The sequence below is a fragment of the Argopecten irradians genome, chromosome 7 (genome assembly GCF_041381155.1).
Source record: "Argopecten irradians isolate NY chromosome 7, Ai_NY, whole genome shotgun sequence".
Lineage (NCBI taxonomy): Eukaryota > Metazoa > Mollusca > Bivalvia > Pectinida > Pectinidae > Argopecten > Argopecten irradians.
The window spans coordinates 31,563,990-31,582,463 of record NC_091140.1 but is presented as its reverse complement, the minus strand read 5'-3'; the positions used below and the strand labels follow the sequence as shown (position 1 = coordinate 31,582,463).

The window sequence follows — 18,474 nt, the reverse complement described above, 5'->3', positions numbered from 1 at the left end:
CATTAATTTGTATTATTATGCCTTTAACCTCTAAAATTACCATGAGCTAATAAATATAAGGATGATCTGAATAGCGTTCAATATGTAGCTGACCCTAAGGTATTTTCAATGACATTCAAATTATTTTACTTATCACTGAGAGGCTTTAAGCGTCCCAAAGTGATAAATTGTACCACTTCTTTATTCCTAAGTCTGCATTGCATGCCTGTTTGTTCAGTTTACATTTATATTGAAGTTAGTTTATGTTTATTTTATCAATATTTTTATCAAAAATGAAGATGATAGAATTAACTTTTTTGTCACAATTTGAGATAGAAATTAAAAAAGGTAATACAATCTCAAATTACGCGTTGTTTTCAGCTTAAGAATAGGAATAATACCTATTCACAGGGAGAAATGGCAACCGAGATTCCAGGTGTCCTTAGATAAAACAGTCTTACAATATACAGATATATTCATCCTGCAACTGCCGACACACTGACGGATAGCTACTGCCAGATAAACTTACAAGTGCTTTATTCTTCAATGCGATCACGTAAATTTGTTCCACACCTGACAGAACATCTTCTAACTTGACTCCTAACATTCAGTCCCGCTATAACCTGGAGTCAAATTATTCGGAATGACGTCATTTTTACGATATCAAAAATCGTATGGTGGTGTCGTCTTTTTCTTGACTCATGGCAAAGGCATGTATTGTAAAGTGATTTTTTGATGGATAATTATTGCTTTCTGAAAATTTTCATATTGTTTCAGTGATATTATACACTGAATATAATTAATGGTATTGTTTGCGAATGAGGAAACTTATTGACAAGAAATAAATGTTATTCACATAAGTAGGTACATGTACAATGACTGCTCCCTTTGAGTGTACTAGTTATGTTAACTGGCAGGTAGTTTTTCTTCATCTAATTTACTTTCATGGTTGATGAATTTGACGTTTATCGTCAATTAGCGTGTATCATGGACGCTGGGTTAATTAAAGGTGAATCCCAGCGCTAGAACTGCTTATATTACAATGTTTAACTATAATATATATCAGACTACATAACTCATGACTACTTGGTAATATATTCGATGTAATGAACCAGTATAGAGATTGTTATCCCCTTTTCTATTACACTGACGAATATAAATTAAGATGTTTTTATAATAAAAATTAAAATGCTGACGTTTAATTAGTTTTGTTAACATTAAAATATATTGTCTAGTGGATAATTATATTGTTTTATCATATAAAAAATGAATATTTACAGAAGAGTATGACAGTGTAACATAACTTCAATAACTTAAATAAATGAGGTCATTAATTAGTTTTCTTTACATTAACCTAGATATTGATAAAGAGGACTATGGGGAAACAAATTCATTATATCTTTAATTATTTATGCATTAAAATGCTCCATTATCAGACCGAAGGAGCAGGTGATTTGTGGGTACTGCTTAGTCTCCTATGCATGTAGTCTTTAAAAGTTTACTACTTTTCCGAAACAAATGAAAGATGTAGTATACTAATTACAATTATAAAGATAGTATACAAATATTCAATGGGGTACTGTGCTCTAGTTCATAATATTTAACCCGAGGTGATGGTAATCAACAAATGTTATATTGCACGAGGCCAAAGGCCGAGTGCAATATAACATTTGTTGATTACCCTCACCGAGGGGTAAATATTATGAACAGGAGCACAGTAACCATGGAATATTTGTTTTATTGCATAATCACCAGTTTTTCAGTTGAATATGTTTTTAATAAAACGAATACGACGATCAGTTGTCTTAACACAATCATCAACACTGTACTGTACGGAAAAACCTTAATATCCTATTGAAGATTGACGTATAGCCCACGTACGTCACGTTGTAACACCGGTTTGGATGTCTTATTGTCTGTTTTCACATTATTAGACCTGCTTGCAGCCTTTTGATTTAATACGTTCATCGTGTCCGTCCTTTACTCGGTACAGTAAACGTCTACATGACGTGCTTGATTCGAGATCTATAAATCCAGCGCGAAATAGAGCGTGAACCTTTGTGACGTCATAATAACGTAACTCACTGTTACTTGCAATTCCTCGGAAGTTTTCTACAAAACTAGACAACAACAGCGAGGTGTTCCTAAAACCGTGCAATATAACATCTCGAACCGTGCAATATAACGTTTCCATGGAAGCGTGCAATATAACTTCGAACCGTGCAATATAACAAGGTTTTATTGAACGGTCGGTGTAATTGTTGAAAATATTATATTTCTTCATATATAGAATGGTGTAAACAAATTATGTAATAAAATGTTTTATTTCATTGTCTATGATGGAGTAAGAATACCAAACAATTGTAAGTGTCATTGTGTAAACAGATATTAACAATGAAGGTTCGTTTCGCTGTTTTGTGGTGCGGCGTTGTGATAGTCATGATGTTACATATACTTAAAAGTAATGTTAGCAAGACGCTAGAAAGCATAACTCGACCCGCGTTATAGGAATATAATGTAATTTATATATATATAATATTGACGATAAGCGAATTGTCAATATATGCGTTTTAATCACATCGAATTCCACGCTGAACTTGGCTTTTAAATACTATTTACTAGCTGTTAACTCTGGCCTTTGTTTAAACACATAATATTTCATTAATCGATAGGTACATGTAGTTAATAGTCCATTTGCGTAGGACTTAAATAGTTATATTGGGCACTGTTGAATCGATATGATTCGTTGCAAATTCGATTTTCTTTTGTTGAAAATACTCGAAAAGCATTCTCGTTTTCTAATACCAACCCACCGATCAACAATAGACTTTGCTAAGAGCTACGTACTCAAATCAATGAAATTGTAATGGGATTTTCTAAACGAGTGTTATGAAGTTTATATTGATATAAATTACTAATTTTTAGATTACCTCTACTCCATATACATTAAAACGTTAAGATGGGTTATTGTGTTTATATATATACATGTAAATTTACTACTGAAAACATTTTATCTGACAAACCTATTAACAAAATTCAACGAGCTAAAATCAGAAAAAAAACCTGTGAAACTTTACAAGTAAGAGCATTTTAAGCACAAATTCAAATCATTGCTGCACCCAAGAGATATCATCAATGGGTCGATGCCTTCTTGGATTCCAACATAACCACCATAGAAAATGCTTGATTATGTTCATGCTTGGTTATAAATGGCCCGTAGCACTGATATCTGATACATGTATGTAAAAAAATATTGTTTCTAGTTATTGCGGTTAAAACTGTACCGACGTTCAGTGATATAATTTATTGAATTTAATGATGAGCGAGGCGTTTATCTCGTAAAAATAACATGATTGCACACAACTCACAAACAGACTACCAGATAAAACATGAAAGGTAATTGTGACATTGATGGATTGAGTGATGTCGTATTCAAAGTCTAGATACGGCTTAAAATGCAAACACAATTTTGGTTATTTACATACACTATTTAAGAAGAAGTAAAAAAAATATATTATATATACATGTATATACTTTTAGCTATTGAAAGTTAGTTCGACAATAAATGGAATGACATTGAAAAATGAATTTTGAAGTCAAGTTCAGGCATTTAAGACTCTTAAATATTCACGTATGATAATGTTCTAAAAACTTTTTTTAAATGATTAATTTATTCATTCGCATGTATCATTTAATCTATATAATTCATGAAAAATATATGGCCTCATTAATAACACAGTGCACTTCATAGCTTTGCTATTTTGGGAAAAGACACTCTAAAAACATCAGTATTAATTAATATTTATAAGTGTTTTAGAAGAAGGTAGGAATATTTTCCCTGTGTCCATATCAACCAAATACGAAATGCAGTGAAACCTGAAAGTGTCGGAGAAGATAGGTGTCGGTTAAAGATGCTCCACCGCTGACAAATGGTATTTTTTCACTATTAAAAACAGGAGCAGACGATTTAGTATTTTTCTTCAGTTACAAAAGTTACTTACTTTACACCATTACCACCATTGAAAAGTTTGAGCTTCTAATTTTACTTCAAGTTAAAAATATGAAAAAAATAATTAATTGCATCCCGAAAAAAATCCGTACCACTATATCTTATATGAAATGAACTACTTAATGCGCATGTACCAAAGGCAACATATATTATTTTATATTATTTTTTTGTGTTATTTAGACTATTATATACACAATTAAACACCAATTATTGTTCAAATGATGAATATCATTTTTGGTCTGTCGGCGGTGGAGCATCTTTAAAGTGAACAGTCGGGCAAGGATAGCTAAAGTCGGTAAAAATGGTGTGAATGTATCCAGTATAATTTCTTATGAAATGGAAAAATAAAATCTCTCGTCAAAATCTGTCTGCGTACGAAGAAATTAATTTAAAGTATGGAAATTCTAAAACGTCCTCCCAGCTCACAATATCCGTGGTTACATTTCCACGCAGCCTCGCTTTCAATGCTTTCAACTTTTCTTTACTTTAATGGTCAGAACTGGGAAACTAAGCAGAACTTGACTGTCGTATTAATATGTGAGAACTTTTGGAAGGCCAATGAACGCATTTAGACTGGTTTTCTTTGACCGACTATTCACTTAAAGTCAGTGTCTGAAATGACAGACGAAAATAAAACAACTATGAATCTTGTATACAAGTACACATTATTTTTAATACTTATCCATTCACAAACAGTCGATTCAATAAGACAATGAACTTGTCCTTCTTTGTACACAACTGCTCAGTGTAATTAATTTGATTATTTCACGCAATGATAGAGATTAAAAATTTCTTAATTCAGTCATATGCATATTTTTTAAAACTCGAAATAGTAGCCGCGAACTTTCTCATTTTGCTCAACTTTTTGCACTGGATTATTGGAAGAATTGGTGAGAATTAAGGGGAAGACAATAACGTTACTTGATGGGTGGTCCTATGATGACAGTTTGATTTTAGATACTTCAAAACTTCAAAACTCCTGGTTTTGTGGCAAATGGGCAGACTCTTCTATTCCACACCACATATCAGTAAAAGAACTTTTCCCTTTGGTAATAGCACAGGGGCCAACTCAATGAAAATGGATGTTTTCATTATCCAAATCTTGTATTTTCTGAAAAAAATCACATGACTGTCATATATACTCATCAGTCCATCCATCAAATACAAAAAAAAATGTATGACAATATCTTTTTTTCATTGAGTTGGCCCCCTGTGAGTAATAGCTATAGAAACAAGGGGCGATAGAGTGAAAAATAAATGTATTTCATTCTTAGAATTCAGCTGTGGTAAAAGTGGTAAACCAGCAAAAAACTAAAGATAAACCTAACGTTCCTTATTCGCAGATTGTTCTTGACATGCTTAAAAACATTATTTTTAAAGCACTCCATATTCCTTGAGTCCAAAATACTGTTGCGGATATGTTATAACGTTTTCAGATCAGTGATTTCCTAAGAGAATACACGGAGGCCAACAGGGAGCCAGAATATCTTATAAACCAACTTTGTGGACACTCTCATGAGACATAAAATGTTATTGTCAAGTGCACTCGCTTAAAAGTCAAGGAAAGTGTATGATAAAGCATATCATGAGTTAGAGAATTTTGCTGTAGAAATGACTTCCAATCCGAGTGATTTCCTACTAGTGTACAGTTTTTATCATTTTTTATTTTTTACAGTTCTTACACAAGGCCTGGCATCATCAACAATTATGACGTATGTTTCAGCTATCGGTTATTTCATCAAACTGGTGGGTCACACTGACCCAGAAAATAATTTTGTAATACAAAAGATGTTAAAGGGTTATTCCATACTTAATCAAGTCTCGGACGTTCGCTTGCCTATCACTTATCCCATCTTGCCTAAGCTTATAGCTGGCTTAAAATATACCACAGGTAGCTTGTATGAACGAGCTACACTGCAAGCTATCTTCCTCTTAGCCTCCCACAGTTCATTTTGCGTATAGGGGAGATAACTCAGAAATCGAAAACTGATTTACCATCTTACATTCACTAAATCGCAAGGGATTATTTCCAATTTAAGTTTTACTTTGCAACATTTCAAAGGTCACCACTGTAACCCGGTAACGATGACAATCATTCTAAAAATTGTCAAGTTAAAGTTGTGCTAAATTACTCAAATCTTCGCGGGTATATGCCATGTGCCCTTTTTGTCCTTCTAGGACATATTCCAGTTTCAAGGGCATATTTCTCTCAATATCTCCGAACTACCCTGTTGTGAGGCTAAGCTAGACCCCTAAAAATTCAAAAGGCACTGTTTCCGCATTGGTGCGACTACACCAGCCCACATGTTAGGGATATGTGATTATCAGATATAAGTGACGGGTAGGTGGAGGTCATCTGCTTACAGAAAATACATTCGTCTTCCAACACTGCTAGGTCTCGTACAATGAAATGCATGTATAGGTTTTTTGGTTCTTTGGATGATGGGTCCAAGAACAGGTATATACTGTTCATGTCAATAGTAACAATGTACTTTCATTTTAAGGTTTTTGACAGACAGTCTCTACTACACTGCAAGCTGGATGGGTGTACATCCGGTTGAATTTACGGTGGAGGGTTGTACCCCACCTAGTGGCAAATGTACAAAAATGTATTTGTCAGTTTTTGTATAGTCAATGTTCTATAAAGTTTATCAGTAATGTAGGTTTTGTCTCACCTTCAGATTATTGGTCTAAAGGTGAACCAAAGAGAAATCCTAAACAGTAAGTTTATATGGTCAATTTTGTGTAATTGACATTATGATCATTGCATGGTTTTGTTAGATCCCAGCGCCCATGGGATCATTGGTCTTGGGACGTTCGGGAAATACTTTAGTATAAAAATTATAACATGCTAAAATAGCTAGATATTTTATATTTTCAAATTACCTACATTTAAATTTTATTGTGAATTATTTTTGGTTCACCCATGGGATTATTGGTCCTTGGTCGATGTTGACGTCAGTTATAGTGTAATAAACGACCATTTTCATTCAGTTAGTGTTTGTCATTTTGTTAAGATCCCACGAACAAGCTGCTTACGGTGATTTAACATAACTTTGTTGCTGTTGCTATCTTCAGCGGTACAGAATAGCATAATTCATTATATGTAGTAATCTCGCTAGGACATCAAAATCATACTTCTAATTTTCAGCTGTTCTGGAATACAGTCAAATGGCGGAATCAAGAAAAAAAAACATTTTAAAAAGTTTAAAATATATATTTAGTTTATCAACTGCTTTTAATGAGGTGAAAACATGATCTACAATTGGATGGAATAACAAAATATTTAAACTTTACATCTAAACAAGTTATTGCCTGCAAGGGTTAGACCTTCTTCCATTGCTCCTTATACAAACAGCAGCTTTGCTATCAAATTTACTTTAGGGTGTCTGGACTGATATTACCTGACAAAAACAACCAGAAAAAAGTATATTAGTAAGTACATGTACTACCAGTATCTTATAATACATATAAACATGAATTCATTTTGTTATGATCTGAATTCCCTATTGTTTTTGAAAGCCCCCATTCAAACATGTTTAATGCAATTAATTAATAAGAAAACACACAAATAAATAGACATGTTTCAGCCTAAAATTATTCATCATAACACAAACATATACATGCATTAGTAGGTTTGTAAAGCATTCATAGTTCTGTCACATTTACTGGGTAGCTGACACGAAACCCTCAACTTGTCTATAAAGGCAACCTGTCTATAGTGACCGTTTTTTCTGTCTCCTCTTCAATGGTCGTTATAGACAGGTTTGACTGTAAATCCCTTCATTTTTACAGATTGATGTTAAAAATTGCTTACATTTTCCCTTTCGACCCCACACAAGCCCCTGAGAAGCCAGACCAACCATTTGTACAAGATTAATTCTCATTTATCCAATAAAGATTCAAACCAAGTGAAAGAAGGAATTTAAAGAATTTGCTACATTTCCCTATTGGGCCCCACCCCTCTGGTTTCTGAGGAAAAAATATCAACCCTTGACAAAAAAGTTATTCCCTTCACCAAAGGAAGCTTCATATCAAAAGAACAAGAGGCCGAGAAGGCCTGTATCGCTCACTTGGTTTGTTATCCAAAGTAATTTTCTGAGCACAGCATCATTGTTTTTATTCTCAAGGATTTTAAAAATTCACCTCTACCGGTAATTACCCTATTGAGCCTCACTCAAACACCAGGTGGTTAGAACCAGGATTTGTACAAACTCTATTCCCTTTCCCTAGGGGGTGTTTCTGGTCACATTTGGTCACAATTAATGTAGAACTATGATTAGTAGCAATTTAAAGAGTTTAGCCCTATTTCATCCCAACCTTCCTGCCCCAGGTGGTCTATAGCCAAAATTTATACAACTCTGTTTCTCATCCTAAAAGGATGTTTCAGACCAAATTTGGTTAAAATCCATATAGAACTCAATACTAGTAGTAATTCAAAGGATTTAATTCTATTTTCTTTATTGGGACCTGTCCCTCTTGTCCAAGAGGTTAGAGGCAACATTTATACAAAGTTTGTTTCCCTTCCTTAGAGGATGTCCCAGGCCACATTTGATTGCAATCCCTGCAGAAAGCTGGACTAGTAGCCATTTATAGGATTTTCCTCAATTTTCCCTACTGGGCCCTGCCCCTCATGCCCCAGGGGGTCAGAGTCAAAATTTTTACAAACTTCGTTCCTTCCCATAAGGATCTTTCTGGCTCAATTTGATTGCACTCCATTCAGTCAATGCATAACGCTATGACTACATGAAGTAGCAAATTAAAGGCCCCAGGGGGTCTGAGCCAAAATTTATATACATTTGTATTCAAACTTTGTTGCCCTTTCTCAAAGGAGGTCTCTGGCCAAATTTGGTTACTGTCCGATTAGAACCCTAGCTAACACTAGTAGCGATTTAAAGAATTTACCTCTATTTCCCCTATTGGGCCCCACCCCTCCTGTTCCAAAGGTTTCAGAGCAAAAAGGACTTTGTATTTTAAGCCCCTTTTGGGGCCCCAAAATTCGTGAAATTTTCAAAACTGTTATTTAGTGATTATCTTGTTGTATTTTAAATATTTAGTATATCTCTGATTCAACTATGTTGATCAACTTTTTTCTAATTTTGCAGCTGTAGTTGCCATGGTAACCATCCAAAATATAAATATATTATGACAACCGGGAAAATTTGACAAGTTTTTGTCTATGAAACTATAGAGTGCATCCTTGAACAAACTTAATATTTACTGAGAATATGTATATACTTCCAGTTCATCTCTAGGAGAAACGTTTTTTGAAGGATGCGCTCTATGGTTACGAAAACAAAAACTTTGCAAAAAATGTACAAAATTGTCAAAATTTCCACAATTTCATAATTCATGCATATTTCGAGTAAACCAAACAATTGACTGGTCCCGTCAACATACAGTTCAGACAAATTACACTGTAGTTCAAAATGAGTTTTCAAGCTATGGCAGCAATCTTAGATTTCTGATCAATTAAAAAAATAACAATAATTGGTCAGGATGATGGCAGGATCATTTCAGGAAAGTATCAGCAAAATAACACTGGCAGAACCTTAGAGGAAGTTTATGATGTGGCCAACTTGGATTGAGGATCAACCCGAAAAATAACACTTGATCAGGACCAAGTCATGTTCATTTCAGATGAGTTTCATCTGAATCACACTAGTAGAACTAGAGAAGATGTTCACAATGTGAAAAGTTTAAGAATGGCACAAGATGACGGACCATGGGTGATGACTATTGGCCTTCTTGGCCTAAAAACAGTTTAATCTATTCTTCTTGGGGAGATACAACTTCACAGTAATTATTGTTATACTGGTATTCTTAATTTCTAAGATATTGGTTGCAATGAAATACTGAAAACACATACTTCAAATATTGGTAGGCACGAGACTGTACAAAACCGAGCAAGGCAAAAAGCTCCAAAATTTTGTCCCGATCGTCAGATTTAAGAAAGTCATATGGCCTAGAAATGTAAATTATTCCTCGATTAGTGTCCAGGTTTCCAGATGATTTTATCTGCTCAATGTGATCCTTTTTCATATCCAAAAGAGTAAAAATGATCTGAAACAGAACAGAAAACAGTTAATTACTTCCTACAGATCTATTATCATTTTTTATCATTTTTAATGCTTTTCTCATAACAATGAAAATTTCGGCTTATTATAGACCTAAAGGATCAGGTTGACCTGGAGTCATTATGCTTTTTCCCTCTTGTGTTGTACACTGTCCTTTGTGTGTAATATCATCTTCCTCTATTTGCTGTATCACTCACCTAGTTTGTAATGCCAAGTGATGTTCTGAATACAGGTTCATCAGGTTTTTTTCTGAATGAATCTAAATATTTACCTCTAATTTCCCTATTGGGCCCCACTCATTCTGCTTCATGGGGTCAGAGCCAAATTTATATTTGCTTCTGGCTAAATTTGTTACAATCCACGCAGAACTTTATGACTAGTAGCGGTTTAAAGAATTTACCTTTAATTCCCTTATTGGGCCCCGCCCTTCCTGCCCCCAGTGTTGTCAGAGCCAAAAGTCATACAAGCTCTATTCCCCTACCCTCAAGAATGTCTTTGGCCAAATTTGGTTGCAATAGAACTCTTTGACTAGTAGCAATTTATAGAAAATGTTGACGGACGGACGCTATTCTTAATTTCTATTGACATGGGTTGCTGAAACTGAAATTAACGAACTGATTCCAATGAAAATTTGGCATAAAATAAATCTGGTCGTGAAGGCACAAATTGTAAAAAGGAAGAATTGAAAATATTGTGATACCAAAAACCGACAACTACAAAAATGGCTGATGTAATTTTAATTTCAATTACTTTTTGTTAATTTTGTATCGCAAGATTTAAAAATGTCATTTTTAATTGGCCAGCATTTTCTCCCAAATTTGATTAAATGAATTCATTACGAATTTGTGTGCCCATGGCCTAAGCACAAGTTTCATTTGGACTCATTTATGAGCTGCTTAAAAACAGATTTAATTGGTTTTTCTGGGGGGGGGTAAAAATGGATTCTTAACAGAACAAAAAACAGTTACGATACTAAATCTATTATCATTTTTTTACATTTTATCAGGTTGACCTGGAGTCATTATGCTTTGTCCCTCTTGTGTTGTACACTGTCCTTTGTGTGTAATATCATCTTCCTCTACTTGCTGATTCAACAAGATGCCCAGAGGGCCTGTATCACTCACCTAGTTTGTAATGCCAAGTGATGTTCTGAATACAGGTTCATCAGGTTTTTTTCTGAATGAATCTAAATATTTACCCCTAATTTCCCTATTGGGCCCCACTCATTCTGCTTGATGGGGTCAGAGCCAAATTTATATTTGCTTCTGGCTAAATTTAGTTACAATCCACGCAGAACTTTATGACTAGTAGCGGTTTAAAGAATTTACCTTTAATTCCCCTATTGTGCCCCCGCCCTTCCTGCCCCCAGTGTTGTCAGAGCCAAAAGTCATACAAGCTCTATTCCCCTACACTCAAGAATGTCTTTGGCCAAATTTGGTTGCAATACAACTCTTTGACTAGTAGCAATTTATAGAAAATGTTGACAGACGGATGCTGCGCCATGACTAAGCTCACTGGCCCTTCAGGCCACTACAAGTGAGCTAAAAAGGATAAGAACTGACAGGTTAATACATATAGATATCCACAATTTCTAACAGCATACAGATATTATTTTATGTCTTTGTTATCATACAAATTTGATCACATTTACCTTTGTTTTCATGCAAATGCTTCCAAGTACTTTATTCCCAAATACTGATTGTGAGATTTCTGCTAGTAGTTGACCACCATGCTGACCTAACACTTTCGAATCCTCCACACTTGTTGGGAATGTTTTTTCACCACTACATGAAAGACCTATTTCTTTGACCTGAAAGCAGATAAAGTCAAACTAAACTGATACTATCTATTCGTACAATTAACATTTAACGATACCTTTTGTGGATGACAGATAACTGAATTCATTTAATACAAGTGGCCCAAGGGCCTTAAAGTTCATATGACAACCTTGGCAACAGTCAAATAGGAAATTCATTAGAGTATATATGGTGTCATGGTGGCCATTTTAGGTTTTGGATTGACCCAGAAAATAACAACACTTGTTCAGGACAATATCAGGATCATTTCAGGCAAATTTTAGCTAAATCACACTGGTAGAACTTGAGAAGAAGTTCAAAATGTGATGGCGATCTTGGATTTGGATTGACCTGAAAAATGACAACACATAGTCGGGACCATGTAAGCATCATTTCAGGCAAGTTTCAGCAACAAGTGCCCAATGGGCATGAATTGCTCGTCTGCTATCTGGTAATCATGGTTCCTACTTAACAAACAACTGAGGCCTAATGTATAGTTCTCTAAGCCTAATGGTTAATTAAGAAAAAGGCTTCAAAAGATTTTAGCTTATTTGATCCCTGTGACCTTGAATGATGGTCAAGGTCATTCATTTGAACAAATTTTGTAGCCCTTCATCCCAGCATGTCACAGGCCCAATATCAGGTCTCTAGGCCTTTAATTAATCACAAGAAGTTGTTCAAAGAATTAGATTTTAGCCTTCAAGTTCCTGTGACCTTGAAAGAAGGTCAAGGTCAGTCATTTGAATAAACTTGGCAGTCCGTCATCCCAACAAGGCACAGGCCCAATATCAGGTCTTTAGGCTTTTAAGCTATTTTCAAGAAGTTGTTTAAAAAATTAGCCTTTTTGACCCATGTGACCTTGAATGAAGGTCAAGGACAGTCATTTGAACAAACTTGGTACCCCTTCATCCCAGCATGGCACAATCCCAATATCAGGTCTCTTGACTTTTAAGCTATTATCAAGAAGTTGTTTCAAAATTTAGCCTATTTGACCTCTGTGACCTTGAATGAAGGTCAAAGTCATTCATTAGAACAAATTCTGTAGCCCTTTATCCAAGCAGGTCACATGCCCAATATCAGGTCTCTAAGACTTTTAGTTAAGCATAAGAAGTTGTTAAAAGATTTTAGCCTACTTGTCCCCTGTGACCTTGAATGAAGGTCATGGACAGTCATTTGAACAAACTTGTTGGCCCTCAATCCACCATCTTACATGCCTTATATCAAGTCTCTAGGTCTTTCAGTTATTTACAAGGAGACATTTAAAGGGTTTGTCTATTTGACCCATGTGAACTTGAATGAAGTTCAAGGTCATTCATTTGAGCAAACTTGGTAGCCCTTCATCCTTGCATTTTACAGGCCATATCAGGTTTCTGGGCTTCTTGGAGTGATTGACAAGTAGTGGTTTGAAGATTTTTGCCTCTTTGACCCTATGACCTTGAATGAAGGTCAAGGTCATTGATTCTAACAAACTATATAGCCCTTCATCCCAGCAATCCACAGGACAAATATTAGTACACTGGGCATTTCAGTTATTGAGAAGAAGACGTTTGAATGAAAAAATTTTGCATGGCACTCGATGACAAACAAAGCATGATCACTATAGGTCATCCTGACCCTTCGGGTCAGATGACTTAAAATTATAAGCACTCCATGTGATATGGGCTAAAATTGAGTTCTGCAGATACATGTAAAAGATGGTTTTACATTTATTTCAGCTATCATTCTATGTACACCCCAGTGTACCAAACCAAACTGTGGACCAAATTTAAGAGGTTTTAGCTAAATAAATAGATTTTACAAAATGATTAATGCATATGTTGATAATGTCAACAGCAATGTGATTGAGGTCAGTTTGTATATTGTAAGTAGTTATAGTGATTGCAATACGTCTTTGAACATTATTGATGATCTAAATATAGATTCCTATTCTCCTAGGATGGTTCTGGTCAAATTTTGTTCAAATCCATAATTTGTCCTCACAAAAGAAATGATTTCTTTATTTCCATTCACTTGCTATTAATCTCCTATTCATTTCATCATTTCTTTGATGTAATGGAATACAACATCATACCATATATAACATACTGATAACTTATAATGCATTTAATATGTTAATTGTAAGAATTTCATAATCATATATATATATATATATATATACATACACATTATATTGTTTACCTCTGATGACATCACCATCGTTGTCACTCTTGCATGAACTCCAGAAAGGAAGAAGAGAACATCTGGAATACTGGAAACATCTGTATCAAGAACCTGGACTTTTCTTTCAGCAGATAAGTCGCCTGGTCTGCATATATAAGGAAAGAAATATTCAAAGCTTTCACACCACACTCTTGGACATACATATGCATGGTTTTCATCAAATTAGAAAAAAAATCAAATAAAAAAAAAACACAAAAAAAAACAAGAGGCTCAGAGGGCCTGTATTGTATCGCCCACCTGGATTTATTTTCATCAGTTATATTACCATCAAAAACTTCTACTTAGTTTCAGAGAAGGCATTTATATATTCATACTGACACCTTTAGTGCCACCTCTCAGGCCCTCCTGGGGGTCAGCCCCACCATTTGCACAATTTCGAACGTCCACTCAATAAGGATGCTACCACTGCGATATGAGCCCTACATACATATCTAATACTTAGTTTCATAGAAGAAATTATTTAATATGGATATAGATTTTCATTGTTTAAAGATTTTAGGCTATTTTAATTTCAGATCAACCTGAAAATAATAACACTTGGTCATGAATATTTCAGGGCGGTGAGTTTTAACTAAATCGCACTGCTAGTACAAGAGAAGACTTCAAAATATGTTTATGTTACCTCTAATTTTTATCATTTTTCTTAAAAATAAAATCATACTTACTCAGGATCCATAAGAAACATTTTGGTAAACTTCATAAAAAGCTGTGTATATAGACCTTCTCTTATATCATTTAAAAGACAGTCATTTAGAAACCGTAGGAAGAACTTGTAGAAATCACGTATTTCAACACAGCAGGATTCAAACAACCTGGAAAAGAAATCAAACAACATGTGAAATCATGATCAATCAAGAAGCCCTGGGCATTAACGGTCATCTCATTATTGGCACATACAACACAGTCAAATGACACAGTATTAGCTAGAGGTGGTCCAATTAATCGAGTTCATTGAACATCGTTGGTTTGGGGTGTTTGACCAATTAATGGATTAAGAAATCTGTAATCGAGTTTTGTCGGAATTGCCCGATATCATGATAAACGAGAGTGTATAATTAGCCAGTCAGTAAAACAAGCAAGAAATGTCAGAGAAAACTTGTCGCAATCAATCACTTGTTTGTGTTGTTGCTTATCATTTTAAATACCAAGCATCTAAACGAATTGAAGAGCACATAAGCACTTTGTAGTAATGTAAACGTTAAGAGGAGAATGATTTTATTTGTGAAAGCATAAGTGACCTGGGAACATGGCAACATGTGGGCCTATAGAAGAAAGTTTGTACAATTTTCCTGGAAAACGTACGCGGTCAAATATCATCGATTTTAATCGATCATTGATTGGGTACACAAACCTGATGATCAATCATAAAACTTCTACCAATTCCCAACACTAGTATTAGCTAACAATTGAGGCAATACATGGAGCTCTTTAGTAGAAACTGTAAGTTTCCTATATATTTGACGACTTTGATCTTAAAAGTAGGTCAAGAACATTGATTTGATTAAAGTTGGAAAACCTTGATCCCAACATGCTACAGACACAATATAAGGGCACTCTTATATTTAGTTATTGTCAAGAAATCTTTGAAAGATTAATAATTCATATATAACAGGATAATGTAGTTATATAGCTATATCCTTAAGGCAGCTCTAACATTCCATACTACAGATCTGATTTTAGGTCTCTAGGCTTCTTATAATTTAGTTAGTGGCAAAAAGTTGTTAAAACATTTTCGCCAATTTTCACCCCTATGAAGGTCAAGGTCATTCATTTCAACAAACTTGCAAATGGTAGTCCTAATTCATTCCAGCATGCTACAGACCCAATATCAGCTCTTTAGGTATAGGTTTTTTATTTATTTAAAAGAATTAAGTCATTTAAATACATTAGCATATTAGACCCCTGTCACCTCCAATGAAGGTCAATGTCATTTATTTAAACAAACTTGCAATTTGGTAGCCCACAATTCCAACATGCTATAGGCCTAATGTAATGAACAGGTCTCTTGGTCTTTTAGTTATTCACAAGAAGTCATATCATTCTTATATATTACAATACAAATACACATACCAAGTACGACGTACAAGAATCCACTAGTAGCCCACATCTGTTACTTTTCATTCTTAAACTATTAGGAACTATTAGACTTATTCAAAAGGGTTATTTATTAGTTTTCCATATTTTAAGTTATCTTTTACTAAAAGCACATCATTATTTTCTAGCACCCATTATTTTTCTGTTGCTGCATTATTCTGATGTTTGAATACATGTGTTAGTCTTTTTAAATTTTGTTGCAGTAAGTGCCCGGCTTAACGTTTTTTGTGCGATGTTATTACAAATAAGTTCCTCAAAATGTGCTTTCAAGATAGTGACTGTGGTGGCCATCTTGGATTTCGGATCGACTTGAAGAAATAACAACACTTGACTGAAGGGACCATTTGATGATCATTCCAGGCAAGTTTCAGCTTAATCGTAGTTAGAACTAGAAAAGAAGTTCAAATTGTTTTTTGAAAAGATGGCGGCTGTGGCTGCCATCTTGGCTTTTAGATCGACTCGAAAAATAACAACACTTGGTCAGGATCATCAAAGGATGGTTCCAGGTAAGTTTGAATTATTTTCAGCTTAATCCCACTGGTGGAACTTGAGAAGTCCAAAATGTGCATTACTGCAGCAGACAAAGACAGACGAAACATCCTTTGGGTCAGATGACCTGATAAATATTGGTGCATGTAATGGTTAATTATATATAATCAAGTATCTGCGGCTATTACTAGGCCTCCCATGACGTAACAACATTTACCAAACCAATCGCTAGTGGAATTGGTAAACAGAGTGTTGCAAGCTTTTCTCAACACATCCACATTTCAATTAATAAGCATGTCTGATATATTATGCTTTGTAAGACTCAAAATGTGCACATATATATAGTGGTAAAACAACTATAAAACTTATTCAGAAATTCATATGTCACTGTTTAGTCAGCTTACAATGCACTTATATTATGTATGTTCCGATTAACGATTAACAGAATCTTTAATCGATTATTACATATATAGCAATTCTTATCGGCTACGAGAATTTGACTAATTGTTTCAACCTTAACCATAACGGCTAATCCTAAGTATAATTACAAGAAAAAGACAGAACAATAACAGTAGATTTTCCATCCGTAAAGGAAATCCCTACAAATCTTTTTGAATAACTCTAACAATGATCCTCTCCACCCTATCAAAATACATGCATATACTTACTCCACCAAAGATGTGTTTGCCTTATGTTCTTCACGCATTGATTCTCTCATCTCTTTAACAGACTTGTTAAATTTCTCAATATCCGAAATTACTCGCTCGTAATCTTCAATAATGTCCAATTTTACCGCAAAATCGTCCTCCGTATCGACGGAAAGTGTGAACAATTTTTTAACTAAAGATTTTATGTAATCAATTAAGTTAGTGGATAATTTAACATCACGCTGTACAATATTCAAAGTTTTTAACTGATCCTCGAAGAACGAAATGTCTGTTGTCTTGTCATCATAAAATATTGCGAGCGATTCAAGTGTCTCCCTTGTCCAAGAAGAAACAGACTTCGGAAGAGTTTTCTGTCTCTTGCTACAAGGCACATATTCCGTTGAATACGACGCCATCTTATATTAGTTGTGTGTACATGTGCACGCTTTCAGCATCTTTATAGGACAAAATTATAAAAACAAACAAACCGGAAGTTTTTAGTGAAGCTATAATTTTGTGTAAAACCGGACAAGAATATCCGGAATTGTGTCGTTATAGTCGGTTTCAGTAAACACCTGAGTTAATAATTCAATCTGAATATATCTCATTAAATAATTTGAATAAAGGCAAAGCCTTCTAAGAGCGCGGCTCATATGATTAGTGAAGAAATATTGCATATTTCATTGTACAGTACTCAAATTATCACCGTATGTAAGTATTTACATGCATTGTACATGTATATATTTGTCATGGGTTTTACACTGTTATATAATTAGTGTCTTTGATTTTCTCCGTGCTGCAGATAGCTGTTTGATCATATCTCTATCAGTATCTTTTGTGCTCAATACAGGTGCCTCTTTATTGTTTAATTTTTATTTAATTTGTATATTGTAAACAGAAAGGCTCTGGGGCCATGCATGTTTCTGGTAAAGTTTGGTGTATAAGGATTTCTTCAAACTCCATTAAATGATTTTTATGAGGAAGTATTGATCAAGTAGAAAGGTCTTTGTTCTAAAAAACCGCAATGTTTTGACAAATGTTTCCAGACTATAAGAAAAGGGTTGATGTATGTAAGCAGAAACTTGAAAGATGAAAGCTTTCTTTTTAGCTATAAATGGCATTTGTTTTCGACTTGGTGAGGGAGGAGGTTGCTCTTGAAGCGG

General features: G+C 34.5%; 1 protein-coding gene across 1 annotated transcript; it reads right to left on the bottom strand.

Annotated features, from left to right (window-relative positions):
- Window positions 1-4,653: 4,653 nt before the first annotated feature.
- LOC138328144 (uncharacterized) lies at window positions 4,654-17,806 on the bottom strand. Its single transcript, XM_069274795.1, has 6 exons — window positions 17,333-17,806; window positions 14,747-14,893; window positions 14,040-14,166; window positions 11,717-11,875; window positions 9,858-10,051; window positions 4,654-7,392 (listed from the first exon to the last, which is right to left on the bottom strand). Exons 1-6 carry the CDS (start codon window positions 17,725-17,727, stop codon window positions 7,389-7,391), a joined length of 1,026 nt encoding a protein of 341 aa, XP_069130896.1. The 5' UTR covers window positions 17,728-17,806; the 3' UTR covers window positions 4,654-7,388.
- Between the last annotated feature and the right edge of the window lie 668 nt (window positions 17,807-18,474).

Coding starts and splice junctions, on each gene's coding strand:
- LOC138328144 (XM_069274795.1), bottom strand. CDS start 17,727: ATGGCGTCGTATTCAACGGAATATGTGCCTTGTAGCAAGAGACAGAAA. Junction 14,167..14,746: donor ATGTTTCTTATGGATCCTGA/GTAAGTATGATT, acceptor TTATATATGCAG/ACCAGGCGACTTATCTGCTG. Junction 11,876..14,039: donor CGATGGTGATGTCATCAGAG/GTAAACAATATA, acceptor ATCTGCTTTCAG/GTCAAAGAAATAGGTCTTTC.